At 45.1% G+C, this 24,645-nt stretch overlaps 1 protein-coding gene across 4 annotated transcripts in view; it reads left to right on the top strand.

Moving 5' to 3' along the window:
• NSD1 (nuclear receptor binding SET domain protein 1) overlaps positions 1-24,645 on the top strand; it is a 60,504-nt gene that overhangs the window by 4,597 nt on the left and 31,262 nt on the right. For 3 of the 4 annotated variants that reach the window (XM_054079866.1, XM_054079865.1, XM_054079867.1), the window contains 5 exons: positions 13,235-13,370; positions 16,317-16,489; positions 18,463-21,043; positions 23,935-24,056; positions 24,199-24,490. In XM_054079866.1, coding sequence (XP_053935841.1) covers positions 13,235-13,370; positions 16,317-16,489; positions 18,463-21,043; positions 23,935-24,056; positions 24,199-24,490 — 3,304 coding nt within the window. The remainder of the gene's footprint in view (positions 1-13,234; positions 13,371-16,316; positions 16,490-18,462; positions 21,044-23,934; positions 24,057-24,198; positions 24,491-24,645) is intronic. The other variant, XM_054079864.1, reaches the window with a different exon arrangement.

Below are 24,645 nucleotides of genomic sequence, written 5' to 3'. Positions count from 1 at the left end.
GGAGATAGAATCCAGCCCAGGCTGCAGGAGGGCATGTGTGGCCACGTAAGGTCTGATCACCTCAGGTCTTGTTTGAAGTCGGTTTTTGAGGAATTGGAGCAGGTGGACTCATTTCTGACATCTCTGGTGCTGAAGTTTTGCTTTTTTATGTAACTTGGTGCAGTATTCCTGAGCTTTCGCTTTGCCGGTTACCGATTTTTAATTGCTACCCACAAAATATGTTAGAGTCATTTGGTTTGCAGAGTTGAGCGCTTGGAAACAGTTCTTGTATCCAAGTCCGTGTGCGCCACTCTTTGTGCGTGTATGTCGTGCAGCATACGATCCTGGGTTACGCATTCACAAGCTGTTTTTTCCACTGCACCCTGATGGCTTCAGGCTGCAGGATGTGCAGAGCTCGCGTGAGGCACTCGCTCAATGTTGCTTTTCATTCTTCTCATACTGTTTCCTTGTTGACCAGCTCCGCGCTGTAGGAGTGTGATGTTGGGGTAATGGCAGTGAGGAAGTGAGGCACAGAGAAGTGCAGAGCGAGATCTTTCATTGCTAAGGATGGCTGGATTTAAGAAATGAGTAGGCGGGGAGTGGGGGTGGGGGTATAGGACTCCTGGGAGGCTTTAGCTGTACCAGAACCACACCGAGGGCAGTGTGTTAGCAGTACTGAAGGCCAGCAAAGACTGTCTTTAAGCCTAGTATTAATCCATGGTGAACATGAGAGTTCTGTTGCATCCTGCAGCTGTGGGAGAGTGCTGTCGTTATAAAGCGTTTGCATCCCTGTATGAGATTACACTGGTTCTTCATCTCTTAGCTGACGCGTCTCATGCCATTTCTGTCTTTGCTAAAAATAAAATAAAATAAAGGAACCAACGCCATGTGGTACTCACAGCTCCTGTAAACGTTTCTGAAAGAATCTCCTACTAGGGATGGTTGATTTGAGGTGTAACTAACTGCTGGTAACATTATATCCCTGAGATACAATAGGCATGGCAGTGGTTTGTTTGAGCAGGAACATAAATTTCCGTGGTCAGTTGACATCTTCCTGGTGGGGAGATTAATTCCGTTTGGCTGTCTGTGCTTCCCGCAGGCACAGTCTCCCTCTATGTGCAGCTGGTGACAAGGGGCTCTGGGTATACTGCTGTCTCTGATCTTGCGCACGCCCCTCTCTGCCACTCAAATTTACACTGGTTGGAAGACCTTATTTCCTCTCAGAGGAGAGCCGGTAGCTGGATCCTGCCTGGCTGTGGGGTCTGCTGGCGTCCGTGTGCTGAAGTGTATTCACGTCTCAAGCAGATCTAAACTCACCTGTAAAGGACTTCAGCCGTGGTGGGTATCCAGAAGGATGTTTCTGCGGCTGGGGCACTGACCTGGGCTGTGTTACTGCTCTGCTGTAGATCTTTGAGGCCCTTAATGACTTTAGTGCTTTCTTGATGTGGTAGCACCTCCTCACCTCTTCGAAGAGGTGGAGTGGGTGGGCGTTAAGATGCTGTCGCAGCAGACAAGTGTCCCAGAGTTGTGAGGAGCAGCTCTCCATGAGTGATAGCAGCTTTTTGAACAATCCCTAGGCTCCAGAGCTCTCCTGCACAGAATGGATCCTGGAAGTATTTGTTCTAGCATTTGGCTGTGATTGCTTTTACTCTCCTTGTTTCATTAGTATTTGTTCTCTAATCTAGCATTGACGATTAGGTGCAAAATACCCATTCCTGTATGTGATGTTACAGAAACAACGTGCAAATACGATATTCTGGCTGGCTGTCCTGCAGAGTGAAACTTGAATGATCAATGCCTTTGCAGTTCATGTGAGGCCACGCAGTGAGGCTGAACGTGTCTGTGTGCAAATAGGCTAACCAGAGGTATTTTCCTGCAGATTGGACAGTCTCAAAGGTGAGGTTTTGCTGAATATAGTGGCATAAATCTCAATGTCACTTCTGCTTTTTGTATTTAAAACTTTTTTTTTCAAACCTTGGGTAGAAGAGGCCTTGTACAAGCGATGTCATGGTTAACGTACTGTCCACAGTCACAAACACTTCACATCTCTCCAGAAGGTTGTTGCCAGAGGAATGTAGACTTCACTCAGCTATTCAGCAGTGAAGTTCCATTTTGCACAGTGTGGCATGCTTGGTGCATTGCCTGCTGCTGTTACAGGAAAAAAAGACCAACAGAAGCAACAACATCACCTTTTCCAGGTGCTTTTATAGGATGCATGCTGCCTCTAACCATCTTTGCATTTACTTGCTGGTGATTTCTTTTGGAAAAGTGCATCTCCCAGAACTTGAAGTGTTTTCCCAGCGACTCTTTTGTTGTTGAGGGTCTGATGATTCTAGTTCTGCTGTTACAGCTTCTAAGCCCTTGCAAAAAAAAAAAAAATCAGTGGTAATGGCTCGGTGTGAAGCTGTAATTGTAGTGTTTGACATCAGGGCAGCATAGTTCTGTTGTTCATCAAGTCATGGGTCTTTTGGTTGCCTCCTGCAGCATTGCAGCCTCTCGTTGCACCTCACTGCACCCCATTCCCAGAAGCAGGGTTAAACTGTGGTGGGTAACATTTGGTTTCTTGTTTGTTTTTTTTTTTTTTTAATTTCCCCATGTTGAGTCAACAGATCTGTAGCTCAGTGAAGAGGCATCAGCTCTGAATATGATCAACCAGTTACCTGGAACCCTAAGGAGAAATAAGTGTTTTCTGAGTTATAATGGAGACGATATTTCTTAAATGACATTTTTAAATAAAAAACTTTCAGACTTGTTGCTTAGAGCACCCTTCTGGTTTTCTTGCTTGTGACTGATAGCATCTTGTATAGACTAGTTTTGTTTGTTTTTTCTCAGTTATTTGTGCCTTTAGAAAGGCACGAGGAATAGAAACACCTGGAGGAAGAAACTCAGTCCTAGTGTGGAGGGGGTGCTTGTCTTGGGAGTTAAAAAAAAAAAAAAAAAAAAAAAATCCAAAATCAAGTTCATGCTGTTTTTAATACCAGAAAACTATGACCTGTGTTTTGTTCTGTCTGCATGGAGCCATCTGTGCTGTGCAATGCAGTCTTTGCTCTGTAAAATGGGAGTTAAATCCTTTATGGTGGTTAAGGCAATGCCAGGATTTCCAAGTTAATGGGTGGAAAAGGTCTGTAACAGAGTCTGCTTTGAATTAGAGCAGCAGTTTTCAAACCTTCTTGATTTGTGGACCCCTAAACACTTCCCAGGTGCAGATTCTTGTCTAGTGAATTTAGACCTATCAACAATAGCCTTGCTTGCTTTCATAGAATTTCATGGCATCGGAGTATTTTTCTATGGCTGTGAGTTTGCAGACTGCTGAGTTACAGAACATGTTGCAAATGTTTGTTGCGGTGTCTGACCTGGGCAAATTTTGTGTTGAGTCAAGCGTGTTGTTGGGTTTGCACTGTGCGTTGCTGCTGTGCCATCCCCTGCTGGACTTGCTGCTGCCCTAGTGTTGCGAGAATGCTTGATAAAAGTTTCTGTTTGCTGTGTTGAAATAATTACTGGAAGCTGAAATGTGACTTTCGGGTGCCTTGGTGAGTGGGGTTTTACCAGTTAAGGGCAAGCTGGTGTTGGGAACTTGGAGGTGTGGTGACATCAAAGAAATGGCTTGCCACTCGTGCAGAAGGTTGAGATCTTTCTGGTGTGCTGCAGGACAGGACTGTGCCTGGCCACCAACGCTGCTGTGCTGCCACTCATTTTTGCCTGTGGAAAGGTGCAGGTAGTGTGTCCTGTTAGTTTTAGCTTTGAAGATGCTCAAGTGGAGTCCTCACAGTTGTGCCTGGGGATTATGGAGGCCTTTTTGCTAAGTTTCCAAGGTTTGCCAGTGATGCAGGAACCAGGGTGCCAGCAAGAGTGTTACCGAAGACACATGCAATGCATAAGTGTGTTTGGGCTCTCTCAGGAGCACGTCATGCTCCTACCTGCAGGTAGCTGCAGCAAGGGAGCCGAATTGTAGCACGAGGGACTTCAGCATGCCTGCAGAGTTGTAATGCTGTTTGGAGGCAGACTGGAAGGTGCAGTATTGAGTGTCCCACTGGTTCAGTGCTGGGTAGGAGCACAGTCATTGCTTTGGCTACTCTGAGCGGGGGAAAGGGGAGGATGCTGCCATGTGTCAGGCGCAGAGGCTGAAATTCTCTGTTCTTCAATTAGAAATCTGTTTCAGTGTGGTTGCTCAGGGTAGCTTTGCAGCAGTGATTAAATGTGCTACCAAGGTAGACTTGGTACATATCCATCTCTTATGTGTCCAAAAGCATTGATGAAGCCAGCAGGAATTCCAGCAGTAAGCTTTGCCTCTATTGAATGACGGGAAAGCGCTCATTAAAGTTGACATGATGACTTTCTTGTGGTTACCTTTAAGATTGCATCAAGATTTATCTCCCTCTCGGTCTTTGGAAGAAGGGAAGTGGGAGAAGAGTCCCTGTGTATCATATCTCTTTCCCCAGAAGGCTAGGCCTGGGCAGACACCTTCCCACACAGCCTGAGCAGCTTGGTTTTGTACCAAGTTGACCTGCTCAGCTTGTTGCCTGGTCTGATTGTGGCCTTGGTGTTGGCAGAGCTGCACAATCCACAAACAAATGGCTTGTCTGACAGCCAGCAGTATCCGCCTGCTGCCTCTTTGGGGCTGAGTTGCTGCCGTGGTGCTGTGTGAAGTGGTAGGTCTGCAGGTGGAAGGGGCACTGCTTGTGGTGTGCGTGGCATCAGGGAAGGCAGTGGTTCAGGAGTGCTGCTGGTAGCTGAACCACAGGGAAGGGCAGCACGACTTTGGTCCTGGAGGCTTCTCCATGTCCCTCTCCATCCCTGTGGGGTTCCGATGGGTGGAGCGCTGGTGGCAGAGAGCAGCAGGTAGGGTTGCCAAGTGAAGTTTTGTGTGGGTTCTTGATAAGAAACTTGTTCTGTGGGTTCTCTATGGAATCAGACAGCTGTGAATGCTGCTGGGAATGGCCCGCGCACACTGCTGTGGTCTTCAGGATAAAAAGGGTTTATGGGTGATGGAATGGCAGCATAACTTGTGTAATCTTTCAGACACTCATTGGAGTTAATGTGCTGGGGACTCATTTTCAGACATGCAGAGAATAAACTTGACTTTTGTGTGTGAGAAACCAGAGGTGTTGAGTTAGGTAGAGTCACCCAGGACAGCATTGTATTGCAGCCGAAGGATGTGATGTCTTTTGGTTTGGTGTTGTATTTAGGAAACAGTGAATGAAGAATTCCCTGCACAGATATCTCTGCATATGGGAAACCTCCAGTTTCTATCAGCTCCTGCAGTGCCTCTGGTGCTGAGCATCCAGCGAGGCTCTCATTCTGGGTTCTGCTTGAACCTTCCATGTGCTTGTTTTGGAGGAGGAGCATATTCATGATTTTCCCTCCCACTGCTGGTGGAAAGATAGAAACTTGCCTGTTGCCTCATTGGAGAAGTGCGAAGAGCAGGGTGTGATCTCCCTTTTAATAGTTCCTCCACTTACCCTGATGTTAGTTTGCTCTTTGGTTTTCCCAAGCACCTGTTCAGACTTCATACCATTCCAGCTAGTGTGGTGACTGCTCACAGACATCTGAACAGCAGCAGTAAAACAGGTCAGATTCCTCTCCATTTTAATTGGCTGTCCTCTCTCAGAATGCTTGTGTGTTTAGAAAGCTGGATTCACAACTTAAAAGTTAGGAAGCCTCTCTGAAGCATATGTTTGAAGGACCTGATGCTTGAAGCATGAGTTTTCCTCAGGGCATGGCTCTAAGTGCGGATATCAAGAAATAGTCATAAGGCAAGTTTATTGTGCTGCTAGTGTTCAGAAATTATGATTTCATTTTTCATAGGGATCCAGCAAAAAGGTTGAACTTCTAAGTGCAAGTGAAATCCTATTTTTAGGTGAACAGAACATTTATAAACTTTGGATTTTTGTTTTGGAATGTTTGTTCAATTGATCAGGGGGGATTGGGTGCTGAATACCACCTGGTTTTGAGGAGGTTATGGTCTTGCTTAAGTGGCATCTTTGCATTTGTTTGGCCTAGCAAAGTGGGATTGTACCTTCTTTTCCTGTAGGTGAATCATACTTTTTTGAAAATATTAAATTTGCAAGCTCTGGTTAAATGTTTGTTGCTTTCAAAGTAGACCATGGAATGGAAAACAAAAGGGGAAAAAAAGCAACAACAACAAAAAAAGAACCAACCAAAAAAACCCAAACAAAACCAACCAGACCAAACCAGCCAACAAGCAAGTGTCGGCAGTTACACATTTAATTCAGCCCAAACTCCGAATTTTCACCTGTGAAGGTTCTCATACGGTGTTCACTCTTCACTGCACGTACCTGTTGTTCTCTGCTGCTGCCTCATTCTGGTTACAGCTTAAGCTGGATTGGATACAGTTTACACACAAAAATCTGAATCGACAGGTTTCATTCTGCACAGTTTGAATTAATTTTTCATTCATGTATTTAGAAACTCATTTCTGAAAGCAAGCGTTGTGTTTATCACGTGTTGCTTTTGAACAAGCAAGTTTGATAACAAAGGAGCACAAAAGTTAAGGCTGAAAAGGGGGCAGATCTGATGACCTGGTTTCACTTAAGGTTTTTTTTGCTCTGTCTCTGACATAAGATGATGTTTGTTTGTCCTTCGTGATACTTAGCAAAGTTCTGGTAATGCCTGCGGTTCCTCTCTTGCTTGAAACAATTAGTGCTGATTAAAAGAGCTGGATTTAAAGAGAACTGTTGGTAAGAGGTTTATCATTTATAATGTGTGCAGGCAAGCAAGGATGAGAGTTTTTTCTCTGTTTCAGGCTCCGGGCAGTGATTTGAAGTATGTGTGTTTGTGTGTCTGGATTTCTCTCCACTGGGGATCTGGGTGGATTCATACTCCTTCTCTCCCACATCCTGCTCCTGCCTTCCTCAAACCTTCCTGTCAGATGCATTTCTGGTTATTAGGATGCTGAAGTGCCAACGCTTTCTATTGCGCTGCTGTTCTCTCCAGTCCATAAGGAAAACTATCTCTGCTCAGAAAGTGAAACAGGAATGTTGTTAACTAGTGATCATGGTGTCTGAGGTGATCTCCCATCAATGCGTTCTTCATTTAAAATCCTTACATCTATACCTCCTGAACCTAATAGAAATGCTTCAGGATGTGTGAATTGCCCAGAGTGGTGCAATCAGCTTTCTATTTTAACCTTTCGCAGTAGTTGATGCGTTCGCAGTGCCCTTCACGTTTATAGGCTTTGGGTTTGCTGCAGCCTAGAAAAAAGGTACTGAAAACTAGCCAAAGGTGACAGATACCCACAAGGACATAGGTAGCAGAAGTTTGGCTTTCATTGTAATCTCTGCTGTATTTTTTGCCAGTGAATTTTTAAGTAGTGAGTATTTAGCACTTCTATGTGATAGATAACTTTTCAGACACACGTGTGGGTCAGGTGCCTGTTTGCTCTTCACTGGAGTGCTGGAGCTGAAGGAGGACTGGAGCGGTGTGGGGACAAGGAGCTCGGGACTGTCCCCTGGTCCCCAGCAGCCCAGGCTGCCTTTGTGCTTCCAGGAGGCTTCTCTAGCTCCCATGTTGGACTTCAGCTTGCCATAAAATGAAGTATCAGGGTGAGGATTATTCTGTTGAGGGTTTCAGCAGATACGTCATATAGGTGGGTCTTTTACAATACGCCGCTGGCTGGGCTTACACCTTTCCCTGTGCAGGGATTTCCCATAAACTTTCTCCTAGCAGAGTGCAGAGAGCTGCTGCTCTGCCTGCATGAGTGCAGGATCAGTATTGCAGTCCCTGTAAAAGGCTTAAAGTGCATATGCTTCGTAATGGAACTTTATATGGAGGAAGCTTTGATTGATAACCTCTCGTACTTGGCTTCAAATAGCTCTTAAGCTATAAAGTAGATTTAATTTTCTTTCCATTTTGAGTTTTTCTGACTGATTTGGTTTTGGTTTCAGAAAAGCTGCTTTAAAACGAGAATCTTTGCTAATGAGAATTTTTTTGGCTTTCATCACAAGCAGTTATTAATTTCCATTCTTGACTTTGCTTCAGTGTTGTTCTTAATCTCAGCTCCTTTTTATCTTTTCATGCAAGATAGTCACAAGCAATGAGTATTTCCCAATTCCTATCTTCTTTCTTTCTATCTGTATTCATTTCTCAGTGCATGAGTGTTGGAGCTGAGGGAAATAATGAAGAGTGGATCACTTAAGCTTCTTTCCACTCTTAAGAGCAGAACAGTGGTAGGAGTCATATTTTTAACTGTCTCTGACTGTCAGCAGCAGTCACTGTGTGAGAATTGCAGCCATAGCTGCTTTGTTTCTGTGACCGGAGTTAAAAGGATCTGGACTCCTGTGATAGGAGCTGTACAGTCTCAGGCAGAAGGATGAGCCTGAGCTCTGAGGGCTGAGGTTGAAGCTGCTCTGCTTTGTCTTAAACTGTAATTTAACTCAATGAGGTTGAACTTCGCTGGAGGGAAGCATCATCTCCTGAAAACTTCAGGGATAGTTTTAGCAATGCCCTTCCAGGTTAGTTCTGTGAGTGCTTTTAATAGAGAGAATTTGCCCTGGTTGCTCCCCCTCTTTTGAGAGGGCAGAGAGCATGTAACCTGTTGTGTGATGGTGAAATGGCAAGTGTTGGGAGTGCAGTGTCCTAGGCATGGCACACGGATGACACAAGCCGGGTGGTTGGTTGCGTTAGTGGATGCTACTTCAAGCAGACTGTTTGGCTGAGGCTGACCCAGATGCCATCAAATGTCACCTCTCCCTCAAGTTTTTTTTTAGGTTTTGGGTTTTGTTTCTTTTTTTTTTTTTTTTTTGTGCTGGAATGAAGGGCTATTGATCTTCAACCTGTTCAGCCTTATCTGGGGGTTTGTGGCTCATAGGAATTAGGTGAACTCCTTGTTACCTCGTCCTGTTCACAAGAAAACTAATGATTATTGAACTTTAGGGGGAAAAAAAGGTGGCAGTGGGAAAGACAGCAGACTGACCCTCACCAGGCTTCCAGTTCTAGATAAAAGTAGGTGTAGGGAACAGTTTGCATCCAATACTGGGCATGGGTGGGCTGCAGGGACAAGCATGAGTGTTGCTGCCCCAGGAATGAGAAGGTTTCCAGAAAGCCCTGGAAGCTTGTGGGGCAGAACTGTCTTTGTGTGCTGGCTAGTGTGTGGGGTGTGACTTACCTGGCAGCTACCCTTGTGGTGAGATCTGCTCAGAGATATCCTGTGCTCCTGCTCCCATGCCCTGGGCAGGTATCAGCTGCATGTGAAAGGCTATTTGTGTCATGGTTTATACTGTATTGTTTAATTATCGTTTGTATCGATGTGCCTCTTCCTTTTATTTTCTTCCTTGGCTTTGATTCTGTCTGCTTCTTGCCTGAAACAGGCTTGGCAGGATCTTGCCCCATTATTCTTGAGGGTCAATGGCTTCCTTCTTTCTTTTCTCTATCCTTCTCGCACCTAGTCTCTTTTGCTGCCCCAGCCTTTCTCCAAAAGCATGTTCTGTGCCTTGCTTCACTGAGTAATGGCATGTTTGTGATTAACTTAGGAATAAGCTATAATAGGGCTATTTTAGCCAAGCATTTCCATGCTGGTTTTCCAGAGCAGGTCTGGATTTGAAGTGTGCGGGGCTACGATGGCTGCAGCTCAGTGCTTAGACAGCTGGGCTCTTTGGGTGCATCGATATTGAACGTCTTGGCCTGTAACCATATTCACCTATCCTCGTGTGCAATCTGGTCTTACTGAGCTTTGCTGAGTTGGTCATGTCCCCAATCACACCGTTGGGGCACACGGGGTGGCTGCGGCTGTGCTGCGCTGCAGAGGGTGTGACAGTATAGCTCTAGGACACGGGGATGACCAGTGCTGCAGAAAGGTGCACACCACTGTCATCATCATACATGTGTCTCCGTGGAGTTGCACTTTGTGGCAGTTCCTCCAGCAAGATCAGTGAATTGAAGAGCAGCTCCAAGTGATGTGGCCAGGAGTGGTTCCTGAATAAGCATTACTTTTGTCACTTTTTAATGATGTGGTTATTTTAAAGGGAAGAAGATTTGTGAAAGAGAGTCAAGGACTGACAGCATGTATACAATAGAAAACCTCTTAGAAATGTAAGCTTTCTTTGCTTGATGTTTTATATTTGCCTTATGGTGAGAATGTCAAGAGGGCAGAGATATTGGCTTTCTGTTAGAAAGCCTCCTTCCTCGTGAAGCCTTTCTCCTTTCTCACTGTCTTTTGGTGTTTGGCGCAGTACAAAATCAAGAGGTGATTCTTCAAGGTAGAAGTGTTCGTGTCATCCTTCTGCTGTGCCTCTGCTTGCGATCCCTTCCTCCGTTATCAGTGGTCATTTGGGGTCTTGCTTTGGTGGAAGGGGCTTGATTAAAAACATCTACATTCTTGTGCTGTGTTTGGAGAGAACAAAGTGATCTGAAGTGCTTTGTGTTGTCTAGAGTTTGGGGTATAGCTTGTCCTAGCAGAACAGCACATTAACGCAGAAGAGTTGATAACAGAGTAGACAGTACTCACTCCCTTTAGAACATCTAACAATACAAACCCAATGATATTGCTTGCTGACAAGCAAGACACTGTTCTTCACTTCCTCGCTAAGCCAGTCTCTTACCTGCTCTGAATTTCTTCACTGTATCTCCACTGGAGTTACACCTTAGTATGTACCTGGTATGCAGCGACTCACAAGTGTTGTTATTGTACACTGGAACATTTCCATGCTCTCCAGGTAAATGGTGTTCTGACCATGTGTAGGCGTTACACCTGACGTTTGTGGTATGTAAAAAAATGGGTCTTTCCCTTGCTCCCAGAAAAGTCAGCTTTACTGCAGGGATTAATTTTGGGCCGTTGGGATAGATTGGCAGTTTGATCTTAGTGTAGTAAGTGTTAATTTTAATAGGAATGAACTTTGTTGTATACTGACCCAAGAAATTAATGCTCTGGGTGCTGTAATTCTGACATCGTGCAGCAGACTTTAAAGGAAGAGACTCGCTGTACTTGGGAATGATGCTAACTGCTGCTTTCACTCCTGCTCGTGTTTTTTAACGTGAGGGCATCTCTGGCTGCGCAGTGGGGATGAAGGGGAAGTGGAGAGAAAACAGAGGAAGACGGTGCCCTGCTGCAATGTGTCCTGTGCAGGGCTTTTCCTCGGGACCCCAGAACGTGGTGTCCTTCCTGCTTTGCTTCTCTGAGCCGCGGCTTCTGTGGTGGTCAGGCCAGCACCTGACTGCTGGTGCTGGAAGAAAGAGAGCAAACTGGGGAGGAATGAGAATGGCTGCGGAATGAGAGGGGAGGGTTTAAGTGTTGTCTGAATAGGTTTTTGAAAGACATGGGCTTTGCGGGGTATTAGAGGGTGACAAAGAGCGGATTTAAATGCAGACTTGCCTCTGGGCAGGGTTGTGGGTGTCCCTCAGGTGGATTGGTGTGAATGGCTTTGGCCAGTCTCCAGCATGGTTTTACTGCTCTTCTAGCTGATTGTGCTCAGGTTACAGTTGTCTGGAGGATGCACATACCGTCTGTGTACGGTGAGCTGCATTTGAAATCATCAGTCTGTTAGAACTATATGTGCCCCTTAAAGCCTAGGGTTGAATAATGTGTGAAGAAATATTTGAGGGAAAAGTCACCCTTGTAAGGAGAACACAACCTGGAAACGGGTGAAAAAACATCTTTTTTTGCATCTGCGAGTTCATCTGCATTTTAAAAGCACCATCAAAGACAGCACTTCCCGTTCCACTGCTTGCAGATGCATATTTTTGTTCCAGAAAATCCGTGTTTGTGGAGTGATGAAGGCATGGAAGCTGCAGCAGGGCAGTGGCACAGCGAGGGTGTGCAGCCCCCTGCCCGCTGCTGCTCCATCATGTTCTCTGTTCCTGACCTCCTGCTCCTCGAGAAGTTGTTCGGTGGCTTTTGATGACTGATTGATAAGAATTTCAGCAACGTAGTCTGTAACGTCATTACCTGCTTTTTTTCATGTAATAGGAGTTTATCCTTTTGTATTTTCTTGAACCACATGAAGAAAACCCATAAAGCTCAACCTGAAGCGGAATGTACCTTTTATTAGAGAGGTCTGTTGCCTCTTAGTCCTCGGAATGTTTAACTGTGCATTGCGAGAGATTGCCTCAGGGTGGGTGGTGAGTAGGGCAAAGAAGTGGAGTGAGAAGGTGCGAATTTGTGCCAGGACAGCTTGAATGAGGAGCATGTTGCTGATGCTTATTGGCAAGAAAAGTACCTGCAGCATTTCTTAGAGCTCTTAAATTGCAGAACCCACCTGTGACAGAGTGGCTGGTGCAGGTAAACAAGCAGGATACCACCCAGCTGGGCATGGGGATTCCTGTATCCCGTGAAAACCTATTGTACCCTGTCTTGGCTCGATTAGTCACAACATCGATAAGCTCCTGAATCCTCTTCTTGGCAGAGGTCCTGGTGGTAGCACACTGTCCAGCCAGAGAGTGTGTCCTCAGCGAACACCAACAGGAGCTGCTATCTGCTTTTTGCAGCGAGGTGGAAAAGGCATTAAGGAGCATTAGGTTTTTGTGTATTGAAAGGTATGTGACATTCTCATCATCGCGATTGAGGTGTCTGTTTCTGCAGAGGCGATTCTTGCAAGCGGGTTTTGGAGATGGAAAAGTCTGTGTCCATCTGTCTCTCAGTGCGGGGCTGACTGCAGTTATGTTCCCTTTCTCCTGCTCTGTGGTTTTGAGGCAGAGCAATGGCAGTTTGCTCGTATAAAGAAAAACTTAGGACATGTTTGGTTTTTTTTCTGGCTGTACCTGCCTTTGGTTTCAAATCCTTCATGATGAAGCTTTCTCCTGAGCACATCTGTGAAGCAGGGCAGTTACTAGCTTGTACATACAAACCCTCCTTCCCCCCCTGCAATTTTTAAACGCTTATTTTGCTGTTCTCATCGCCCTCATCCAGTCAGGAGTATTTCATTGTCTATTACTACTTTTTGTGTACACTGCAACCTTTGAAACGAACAAATTGCTGTTAGTGAAGTAATGGGGGCTGGTACTGACTCCAAATATTTCCCTGCTCAAATGTGTGAGGTTTGAGTGCAGTCATTTACCAGAGGTGTTCCTTGCTAAAAAATAACAAAGCCCCTCAAACCCTGTTTTTTTGTTTTGTTCTTTCAGCAGGATGGGGCAAACCATTGTGTTCTTTGAAGGTGTAGGAGACACTAAGTAAATTCAGGACTTGCATTTGAATGTAAATGTCTCTGGTGACCAGATGTAATCTGCACACAGGGGGGAGGCAAATCTCTTTAAAAGCATCTGGAGCTTTAGTGATTTCTTGTGTTCTGGTTTTTCCCCAAAGATCCAAGCCAAGAAGAAACCTACTCCAGTGAAGTATGAAGTTGGGGATCTTGTTTGGGCCAAGTTCAACAGACGCCCATGGTGGCCATGCACAATTTGTCATGACCCAGTGCTGGACTGTCACTCAAAAATGAAAGGTACTGTATCTACTCAGCCCACAAAGTGAAGGTGTTGTGTATGGCAGGGTGCTGCAGCTTCTAATTAATTTAAAAAACATTTTTGGCCCTTAAAATATATAAAGAAGTAGGTGCTACTGTGCAAGACCTGGATCTGTAAAGTAGGTGTAGATCAAGGGGTGACAGAGGAAGATGGGGCTGAGGTTGGTGGAAGGGGTGCAGAAAGCTGTTGGACATGTAGGCTTTTCCCAGAGTATGGGAGGGATGAGTAGCTGGGCTGAGCACAAGAAGTGCAGAAGAAAGAGCAGCCTCTCAAAAACAGGCTCCAAAGAAAAAGGAGGTGGATCATATTGGTGAGGACTGAGGTGTGCAATGGATGGGCAAGCTGAGCTTGGAAGCGTGGAGTGTGTGAGGGCATAGAGAGTCAGCCAAGCTGGGAGAGTGGGAGGCTGGAGATGCTTAGAAACACAGAGTGTGGGGTAGTGCAGTGTAGCTGCTGAATGCCTGGAGGTGTGGTGGGAATGTGTGAGAGGAAGTGAATTTTTTTTGGTCTTGTTTGGCACAGGGAAGCAAGGGGCTGTTTATGGGGAAATAATGGAAAAACCTGGAAATGGAGGCACATGTGTGAAAGTTTAGGGCATAGTGTGTCAGAGAGACTGAGCCAGCTGAGCATGAGGAGAAGAGATAGAGGAAATAAAACAGAGCTGTGCCTGCATAAACACAGGGAAGAGCCAGGAAGGAACGGAGTCTTAGAAGCTCAAGGCAGAGAAGCTTAGATCAGTGTTTGAGGGAACAGAGGGGAAGTGATTGGAAATTGCAGCTCATCTGAAGGCTCTCGCATTACTTTTAGGACAATGCTAGCTGCCATGGGGACACCACTGCAAATGGAAGGCTTATTTATTTATTTATTCCTTGTTTCTCCTTCTGATTCTTTTCGTTCTGTGGGCAACTGGAAACCACTTGTAATGGTGCTGTCTGCCACTGATGGCTCTGTAGACTGTTGAGGCTGCCACTCACCAATATATTTCTCTCCAGTTTTAATGGTCTTCGCTAGCCTAAGCATCAAGTGCTGAGGATGAGTGGACTGTCAGCTCAGAGCCCTCTTCTGTTTATCTAGCAACACGAAGTAGCTTTTTCTACATTTTGCTCACATCATCCCCAAGCCTGGTTGCTGTAGTCTTCTTACTTGCTATTTTTCCACCTTCCCCTTCATCCTTCGAGAGGCATTCATCTGATTCTAGATAACACTAAATGTACTGTTTTAAATAGTCCCTTTTGAGCTCTCAAATTCTTGTTGAAGACATTCCTGGAAGATATGCCAGACATCTATCCTCCCCCACACCCTCCCCCCTGAAATTTTGGACAAGATTTAATGTATATAGCTGTCCAGCAATCCCCTCTCAGCCTGTGTATGATTTCTAATAAAGGAATTTTGCAGGGAGGAAACATGCTGTTAACAAATTCTAGCAAGGTCTGCTCTCCAGCTACATTGATAGTCTCTCCCATCATGTTTTACCTATGTTCAAACTAACAGAGCTGTGGGGAAAATTGCATTTTCTAATTGTGGCTGTATGTAATCTGCTCATCTCCCCTCCCTGATGCCGTGGTGACAGAGTGGGTGGATCTGAACCCTGGAGCTTTTGGCCAGAGGGAGCTGCTGAGGCTCTGTGCACCCTAGGAAGCACAGTCCTGCTGCCTTGACTCTCCTGTTGCTATGGGAACAAGCCCTTCAAAACAAGGCAGGTTGCTTCAAACTCATCACTTGTGCAGAAAGCTCTTCTCTTGGGTTTGAGGCGCATGGTGTTTTGATAAGAGCGGTTTGCCTTTTCTTGGCAAGCTCTTGACTTAAGATTTTTGGAGTTGGAAGGTTGAAACTGGGTGGCTTGAGTCCCAGTAGTGTGAATGGGACAGATGAAGTCTTTTGGTTTTGCCCTTGGTTTGATGCTGCCCTGGTTGTTATTTTTCAGTGGTCTTGATCAGAATCTCAGTATCGGTATTGCTAAAAGCCAGCTGCCACGCTGTGTTGGTGCTCCTGGAAGAGGCAGCACAAACCAAAGGGGCTGTGAATCCAGGGCTGTGTCTTCAAGGGGTGAAGGTTTCCAGGGAGACGTATATATCCCTTGTTCGGGTCTTGTTTGCTCTGTTCCAATGCCTGCAATCTGTCCTTTTTCAACAGCACACCCAGTACTGGTGCAGTTCTTCATTGTACCATGTCTCTTCATAGAAAGCACCTTTGAAAAATCTTTGTCCCCTTATGACTGAGTTTCTTCTCTTGCTCTGCACTTTCATGCCCAAAGTATGAACATATTCACTGCAACTAGCATATTGTTGTGTTGCAACTAGCATATTGTTGCGTTGCACCTAGTCTTTGTAGAGTGTTCATGCATGCGTGTCCTTTCTTAAATACCGCTGTTAATGTTTTGCATCCTACATACGAGTTTGGTAACAAAGCATTGATCAAGATGGGGAGGAGGCTCAACCTGCATGAGTAAACCCTATCCAGAGGGTTGTCATTGTTGGGTGTTGCCCGTACACTGTTGCTTTTTCCTAACAGTTGAGTGGACTGGACTGTTTAATCATTAATCAGGGAGTAGCAAAAAAAAAATGTCCCGCCTAGTGTGTTGTGTGTCTGAAGGAAAATATATTTAGATGTTTTGCAATATTTGTGCAGCTAAGCTGTAATCTTTGCTCAAGGGACATGACCCATCTTAGATCTGATCATCAGTTGTTGGTAAGAAAAAAATATATTCAGGAACAGAAGAACAACACAGAACACAGAGCAGAGATCAAAGGAGAACTCCCTAAGTTCTGACTAGAAATCCCCAGAACTGGCGTTTATTTGGGGATATTATGAAGCAAAAAGTAGTTGAAAATTAACTGGCAAATTGTTACCGCTTTCCGTGATTCTGTGTTTACCTTTATTCTGTTACCCATGAGGGGTTAATTCTGCTAAATTTCTCAAAATAGTTTCCAATCGGAGGCCATACCGTGAGTACTATGTGGATGCCTTAGGAGAGCCTTCGGAGAAAACCTGGGTTGCTGGGAAAGCTATTGTCCTCTTTGAAGGAAGACATCAGTTTGAAGAGCTGCCTGTTCTTTGGAGAAGAGGAAGCCAAAAGGAAAAGAGCTACAAACCTAAGGTGAAAGATCCGTTTACTCCAATATGTTTTTGATTCCTTGAATCTGCACGGTAGAAAGTATTCCTTTTTGTCTGGTCTTGCACTTGTACAACTTTCTTCTGTGGCAGAGACTGCAGCAGTGCAGCAGGGAAGTGGTTCTTTTATGCTCATTGTCAGGATGCAGTTGATAAGCTGCCAGGGGTTTCTATGCTCTCTTTTATGCCGGGGTGTGGCCTGCAGCTTTATTGCCCTGGACAAGCTCTGGGAGGCAGAGGAGCACAGCCCTCTCCTGCTGTCTATTACAGCACGCTTCTAAATCACTTCCTGTGCTCTCTGGCAGCCTCTCTTGGCTGATCTGTAGCAGAGGTGTAGCTGCATGCTTCGCTAGATCACTGACTGAGATAAAGCAGTGGGGTTTTTAGCCCTGCTTCGGTAATTCTCTTTATAGGAACCTGTTAGGACTTGTAATTTGACTTGGAAAACGCTTTGTCAGTCAGCCTGTGGGAATGAATTTTGTGGCTCATCGGATCATCTCTGTTTCCAAACATAACAGCCCCAAGCAGTTGTAGCCAGTATAACGTAATGTGACACAGGGGTCTGGTCTACGTCTTTAGGAAGGTGACAGGAGAAATTAACTTCTCAGAATTGCTCAGTAGAAGTACAGAGGCTACTGCGTTACTGTAATAGAGCAGATAGTCCCACTAGGCAATGGTGTCAGGTTTGTAGTTTTCTCTTTCCAAGAGGTATATTAGCAATTAATTACTTAACCTGTGTTAGAGCAAAGGTATCAGATTAAATGTGCTCTTGCAGATGTCAGTCCCTGGGTGTAATGCTTTTTTTGGTTTTCCTTTTATAAGGACATGTTCGGTATCTTCTCTTCAGACTTTTCTCGTTGAATTCTCACCCCCCTAACAACATCCCACTGACAACTCATATGCTCCCATGTAAATTTTCTGGTCCTAGAAATGCTCCATGACGGAATCTCATCCTATATCTAAATGTTGGTGACAGTGTGGTTGCGGTAGAGAGAACCGGATGTTTGTTGCTTGCATAAATGTCCAGGTTTGCATCCCTGGAAACCAAAATCTGATGCAAAGCTGAGACTGTTTGGCTGCTTTGCTGGCAGGCTCCGTAATGCTTTTTAATCCGCTGAGATGAGATTTTTGTTGGTGTGTGTGCTTTGGTTTTTTTTTTTTAAAGCAAAAGTGTCAGAAATTGGAGTTGTTTCTCCTGCCTCAGAATCGGTTTTTATTTTAGGAGCAGTTGTGAAGCTTTTGATTTGCTGTTGTACAGCCAAAAATAACACACACAGATAAGAAACAAGTTTCTTGCTGGTTTTGGGTGTTAGCAGAGGTTCCTGTCCACTGTGGAGAGTGCTTTTTGTTCTGTGCTAAAGGTACAGTTAAAGCTGAGAGACTTCTTGTCAAAGGGCATCTTAAATTTGAGTACGCTTTAGATGTGTATGTATCCCATGTTTGTACCAAAGTGAACTGAGAAAAGGGAAGACTGAATTGTGCCCTGAGTTCAGTAGGTGCAGGGAGAATTAAGAAGCAGCAAAGCAAACTTGTCCGTTCAAATACTTTGAGGAAAATGTTTGTGTGGGGAGTCTTGTTGGCTGTTGCTTTGCATTTCTGTGATGGGATGTATACCATACACGTTCCCCTTTACAGGCTGTTAGATTCAGGATGTGCTGAGATGCCAGGACATCTGGTTCCTGGGAGACCTGTACTTGCAGGGGTGTTTTTGCTGTTCTGGGAATGTACAAGGATTTTTATTAGGCTCAGCAGGAGTGCAGGATTCTTGGCCAGGAACAGTATTTCCTGCGTCCACTAGGCACAGTCTCTGGGAATCCATGGGATTGTCTTAAAGATGCAAAATGCAGCACTGTTGCTCTGTTCTGTGCCTTGCGCACCTCGATCTCACTTTTACCTTGATGATTACCCACTGAAATTTTTTTCCTTTTTTTTTTCTTTTTTGTCTGCTCAAACTTTAAGGTTCCTCAAAGGTTTATGGCTAAATGGGAAGTCAGTGTTGGACAAGCAGAAGATCTTCTTCTTGGAGGGCCAGAGGATCAAAAGTGCAGCCAGAACTTCAGCGAACTGGGCAGCGAGAAGAAAGTACAGTCGGAATACTATGCCAATGGCCCTGGAGCAGAAAGGGACAGGCAGCTGAATGGCTGTTTTAAATCTTTAGCATTTGAGTCCAGACACCGAGACAGTGAAAAAGGAAAATTGCACATTAAACCACATGTGAAAAAGAGCTCCGACAGCAGAAAAAGGACTAGAGTAAAAAAGAGTGGCGCAAGAGGGGAAGCATCTAGGGGAGAAATCAGAGAAAAGACGCCAGAAGGCATAGTTAGAAACATGATTGTTGGGGACCTACCAGATAAACACGCATCTCATGAACTTCGCAGGATTGCCAACAGCATAACAGGATCCAGTAGCACCAGGGAAAACCATTTGCTTTCCTCCTTTGGAGAAAGACGTTTTGAAAAGACACCTTTGAAACCAGACTATGAGAATCGTAAAAATGTTGCTCTGAAGAACAAGCTCCAAGCAGATTTGTTTTCCAGTGCATCTTTGGAGAGAGAGAAGAGCTCCCTGGGCATTCTGTGTAGTTCCAAATTACAAATACACTATTCTGCGTCTGATGCTGGTATTGAGAAAAAGCAAACTGAATTGGATTCATCCTCTTCCCTCTCAGATGGTGGGAACAGTGATGTAGATGCCATGGACCAAAGTTCAGAGAGAGCCTCTAGTGCTTTTGAAGTTAGTGATTCTTCAGATAAAATGGAGAAGGAATTTCCTATGACGTCAAGTGGAAACATTAAGCTTTCCATGTATCTTTCTCAGAAGAGCAATAGAAGGGCCAGAAAGAAATCATACAGAGATCGTAAACCTCTGGGAGGTTCAGTAACCGGCAGACTTGATGCTGCATTTGCAGATCGGGCGCTTGAAGTAGGCTTCTCTGATGCCGAGATGTCATTGACGGCTCTTCAGTGTTCTCCAGACATGAGAAATGACAATCTTGCCCTAGCAAACAAGCACACTACTTCCCGAAGTGTTTCCAAGGACAGCTCCTGGCCTACCGTTGCAAATCAAGCAATCTTAAAACCGAAAAGCATGAAGTTGCCCCGAATCAGGGGTATAAAATGCAAACATAAAGAAAAAGTTGCTGAGTTGGAGCCTTCTCTTGCAGAAGAGGAGGGTGATGTGAACCGCTGCTCTTCTGATACCAAAGGTTTCTCTGGCCTTCAGAGAGATTCTCTTCAGAGAAGTGGAAAAGTTGATGGTCAGAAACTGTTAAACAACACGCATGAGAAACCCAGGGATTCTGCTGAAATAGAAACGGCCGTGGTGAAACACGTCTTGTCAGAACTGAAGGAGCTGTCCTATCGGTCCATGAACGATGATGCTGGTGACTCTGCCGCGCCAAAGGCCACAGTACCCTTGCTTTTCTCTTCCACCTCTGGTCATGGTCGTTTGCCTATTGAGCCTGACTACAAGTTCAGCACCTTGTTAATGATGTTGAAGGATATGCATGACAGTAAGACAAAAGAGCAGCAACTGATGACTGGTCAAAATATTGTCCCACTTCGAAATACCAGCACAGCTGATGGGTCTGGAAGTAATTCTGCAAGTGGTCTGAAGTCCTTGTCTATTGTACGTCCCCCATACAAAATAGAAAAAAATGGAGATTGTGTCCAGGAAACAGTAAATCCAAACTCCACTATAAGCAACTCCTCCTTGTCACACAATCCTCCAACCAAGTTGACGGGGATTGGTACTGGTAAAAGGGAGCCTGCGAGTGCTGCTGTTTCTGGGACAAACGGCACGAATTGTGTGCCCAAACGCAACTGTTCAAAATCTAAGCAGTCATCAAAGCTTGGAGATAAAACAGTTTCAAACAGAAAGGACTTAAAACCAGGAGGGCCAAGTAAGTTGCTAAGTCGGTTATCCAGAGATTCAGGAGAACATGCATTCCGCGTTCACGGTTCAGTTACCAGTCCTCTAGGTAATGAGGCAGAAGATGCTGAGAGCAAAGTGTGTGTTGATTTAACAGAACATTCAACTGATGAAGACTCTGCCTGTTTATCTGATGACAATTTAGATCGTGTTGGAAGGAGACCCGAAGCTGGTAGAAATATTGAGAGCTGCACTTCTGCTGAAAATGGGGAGAGTCCAGACTTGGATTCAGAGGCAAATAGTGAGGGCTCTCTTGGTGATGAGTCTAATGATCTAAATCACGTAGCACCCAAAAAGCGATGGCAGCGTTTTAACCAAAGCAGTGCTAGATCTAATAAGCACATCGGTAGATCTAGGGAACAAGGAAACTTGGAGAGTGCCTTTGGCCTGAAGTCTCGTGGCTTTTCACGGAAGGGAAATGAGTGCTTGGGACGTAGGCATTCCCCTCATTCCAAGGTGCTTGAGGGAGACCTGACAGATCAGGACTATAAGAATCATGTAGACTTAGTTGGGAAACGTTTGAATGTATGTGGTAAGCCAAACAACAGTGTGATGGACTCAGAAACAAAGCTTGACAACTTTGCTCCCCAGTCTGAATTCTCTGCACAAGGTAAGGGAGCTGGACTTGCGCCAGAGTGTGTATTTGTATTCATTTTGTACTTTTTCATTTAAAGCATAAGTTATGGAACCTGGGGCTGTTCAACAACATGGAGACGTATATGTCTTAGCTAAAGAAAGTGTGCTGTGTTGGGTTTGGGCTCTTTGTAAGCACAGAGAACAAAGAAGGCAGAGTGATTGTGGGATTTTGCTTAGCTTTTTTACCAGAAAGTTTAAGTTACAAATCATTAGTTCTTGCACAGTGAAAGGTAGAATCATAGAATCACTAGGTTGGAAAGGACCTACTGGATCATCGAGTCCAACCATTCCTATCAGTCCCTAAACCATGCCCCTCAGCACCTCATCCACCCATCCTTTAAACACCTCCAGGGAAGGTGACTCCCTAGGCAGCCTGTTCCAGTGCCCAATGACCCTTTCTGTGAAAAATGTTTTCCTGATGTCCAGCCTGAACCTCCCCTGGCGGAGCTTGAGGCCATTCCCTCTTGTCCTGTCCCCTGTTATTTGGGAGAACATCCTTCCGAGCCTGGGATTTTGTTTTTTAAACTTGCATCTGCATAATGTGTTCCTTTAGAGCCACGTGCTTGGTGTCAGCTGGATAGATCAGTGCTAGAAAGTTGTAGGTCTGTCGAGGCTCTGCCACAGGAGCATTGCAGCCTGCCAGAGGGAGCATATTCCTCGTTTATGCCAAGCTGCAGCCAGGCTCTCCTGGCTTCATGGTGGTTTTGCAACTGAAGCGTCCTTGTATGTTGCTGTATGAGCTGAAGATGCAAGTCTGCCGAGAGAGCTAGAAAAGGAGAGCTGCTAATAGTAGTGAGTTAAGAGGACAGAAGTGGCAGAGGAAGACAGCAGGCTCCCAGTGGCATTGGTGGAAAGGAATACAGAGCTGTCCTGATAGGGATGCAGTGAGGGCCTGGGTTTGGGTTTCCTTGTAAAAGTGACAGATGAGCAAGGGCAGTGTAATCTGATTCCCCCGCCCTAACTAGCATGTGAGCCTGGAAGCTCACCTGAAGTTTTTCAATATAAAATGTGCTGTAGGGAGGTGCCAGAGCCTGTGCGGACTGCTGGAACATCCCCAGAGTGCTGGTGGTAGGGAGTAACCTCTAACGCTGTGAAAAGCCCAGTTGTGGGAGCCAGTCTTCCTTTTACATCAGGCAAAGCCAATTACGTAGAAAGTAGAGAGGATGATGCTGGAAGTTAGAATAATAGCAGTTTATGAAAGAGAAGGAGTTTCTTATGCTTGCTGGTGCTTTGAAAAGATATGGCTAACCCTCGTCCGCAGCAGGCAGAGTATCAGGCGTAAGAAACCACAACAGATCACAGTCACAGCTATGTGATTTCCTCCATGCTCAAACTGTTTCAAGTCTTCATCATAGTTGAATGGCAGCATTTGATGTGTTTTTGCTACAAACTTTGTGGTGCAATTTAGAGCAAATAAGGCAGAAGTGGAGATTGGTGGGATTTACTGACATGAAACATTTTCACATATAATTTTGTCAGGCATGTGATTTGCCAGTGCCAGTCAGACTGCATTTGGGATTCTTGTCCAGGATTTGCTTTGGGGAAAAAATAGCAGTTAAGGCAGTCCGTCCGGCAGCGAGCTGTGCTCTGCTGCTTGGCTTCGGGGCTCTAAAGAGTTGCCCATTGCAGATATTCAGCCTATAACTGGTTGTGTGCTGGGATGTGTATTTCACCCAGACACCTGTGCAAAGCATTAATAGAGGCTGAAAATAGCTGTGTTTGAAAAAGTTGTTCCTTTCTTCTCTTTTGGCCAAGTTTGATGGTTCATGCTTGTTAAACCACAAAGCCACAATAAAGTTGAGCGATCTTGTCCAGCATCCCTGTTCTGAAGTGTTGCACTGGAATGCATTGTTATAAAATGTTTCCGTTTTAAAGAAGAAAAAGCCACCTCCTACACATGAAAAGAAGCAAAGAGAGTATTTACTGTTTGTTCCTAAACTTTCAGGAGACCACAGATGTTTTTGTGACTAGGAGAAGTCTTTTGGCAATGTTAATTAATAATTTTGAAAACTAATAAAGGGGGGAAAGTCGGAGGCACTCTGGGAAGTGAGAAAAAGACGCAAAACCAGCATCATCTGGCTTTCGCAGCTTGCTAGGTACAGATGAGAGAGAGCATCGGGGCTCTCTTTTGCAGCTTGCCATGTATTAAGATTTTGTGGGGCGCTATAGCATGGGTAATGAGGTTTGTATCGAGGAAATACCTGTTACCCAGGTTTCCCTTGCAATGGTGCAGCATTGTGCAAACAAAAACATCTGAGCCCTGAAGAGCTTGCAGTTGCTGTTCACTTCCTGATCTCATTGTGAAATCTATTGTCAGGAAGCAAAGGCAATAAATGGGCTTGCAGTAGCAGATGGGGAATACACAGCTCTTGTAGTATATACAGAAATCAGCCAGAGAGGAGGAAAAGGGGCGAGGCTTACGTGTTACTAGTGAAACCAGTAACTGGACGACTTCACTGGAAATCAGCGTTTTCACATGCCTCTGCAGTACAGCCAAAGCAGTTTGGGTTAATGGCAGGAGGCATGGTGAGTCGAAGTTGTTAATAGATTCAGTACAAGTACTGCCAGGTTAGAGGTAGTTCCAGGGGCCTCTCAGTCAGATATCGAATGGGTTTTGATTTCTTATCTAAACTTGTTGAGGTCCCTTAGGTTCTTACAAATCCCACCTGCCGTTTCAGGATTGTGGAAAATGGGAAGTTAAAAAATGATAAGGCTGTATCAAAGAGAAAGAAGTGTCAGGGCCCTTATCAGATGGAGCCTCTTGAAAAGAAGGCAGAAGCAACTGTTATCTACAGATCATGAGGAAAATTTTGTCTTGTGATCATCTCAGAAACACAGTCTTGAAGCTACTTTCCTTTTTCTTAGTACATTCAGAGAGGAAACGACTTAGAAAGCCAAGTAAACGGCTTCTGGAATATGCAGAAGAATATGATCACTTATTTGCACCCAAGAAAAAATCAAAGAAGGTCCAGGAGCAATTGCCAAAGGTGGGTGGAAGCTAATGTGCTTTTCATGGTTGTGACTCTGGGGCTCTGTGTGCTTTCAATGTGCTCTAGCTGGAAGAGTGTTCTTGCTGGGTGCAGTGCTGTGCAGAATGAATGTTTTCACCAACACGTTTTGCTGTGCTAGGTGAATTCCGTGGCAAGGTCTGAATTTGGAGGAGGTCTTCCTGCACAAGGTAGTCCTGACAGAGGTACCCAGCAGAAGCCAAGTCCTTTGGTTTCAACTCCATCTTCAACCAAAGAGTCCCCTCCTGTCCTTGAAGCAGAGTGCTCCTTCTCAGAACTGGGATCCCATTCCACTGATCCCACTGATCAACTTCTAGAAGGACCTGCAGATTTTCCAGAGCTGGTGCTGTCTTCCTCTGATGTTTCTGAAGTTGCTGCTTCTCCAGATGCAGAAGAGAGATTCCTGAAATCAGGTAAGTGAGTGATTTGAGATTCTCCTGCTATATGCAGGTGTGTCAGAAGTCGAGCGGAAGTTGTTGCTGGGGTCAGAGTGAAAACGTTGGTAGCTCTTGATGTCCTGGTTTGGTTTTGCTTTGTTTCATTTAGTGACTGTTACTGGGAAGGGAGA

The sequence above is a fragment of the Cuculus canorus genome, chromosome 14 (assembly GCF_017976375.1).
Source record: "Cuculus canorus isolate bCucCan1 chromosome 14, bCucCan1.pri, whole genome shotgun sequence".
NCBI lineage: Eukaryota > Metazoa > Chordata > Aves > Cuculiformes > Cuculidae > Cuculus > Cuculus canorus.
The sequence above is the reverse complement of the archived record's forward strand: the minus strand, read 5'-3'. Positions and strand labels throughout refer to the sequence as shown.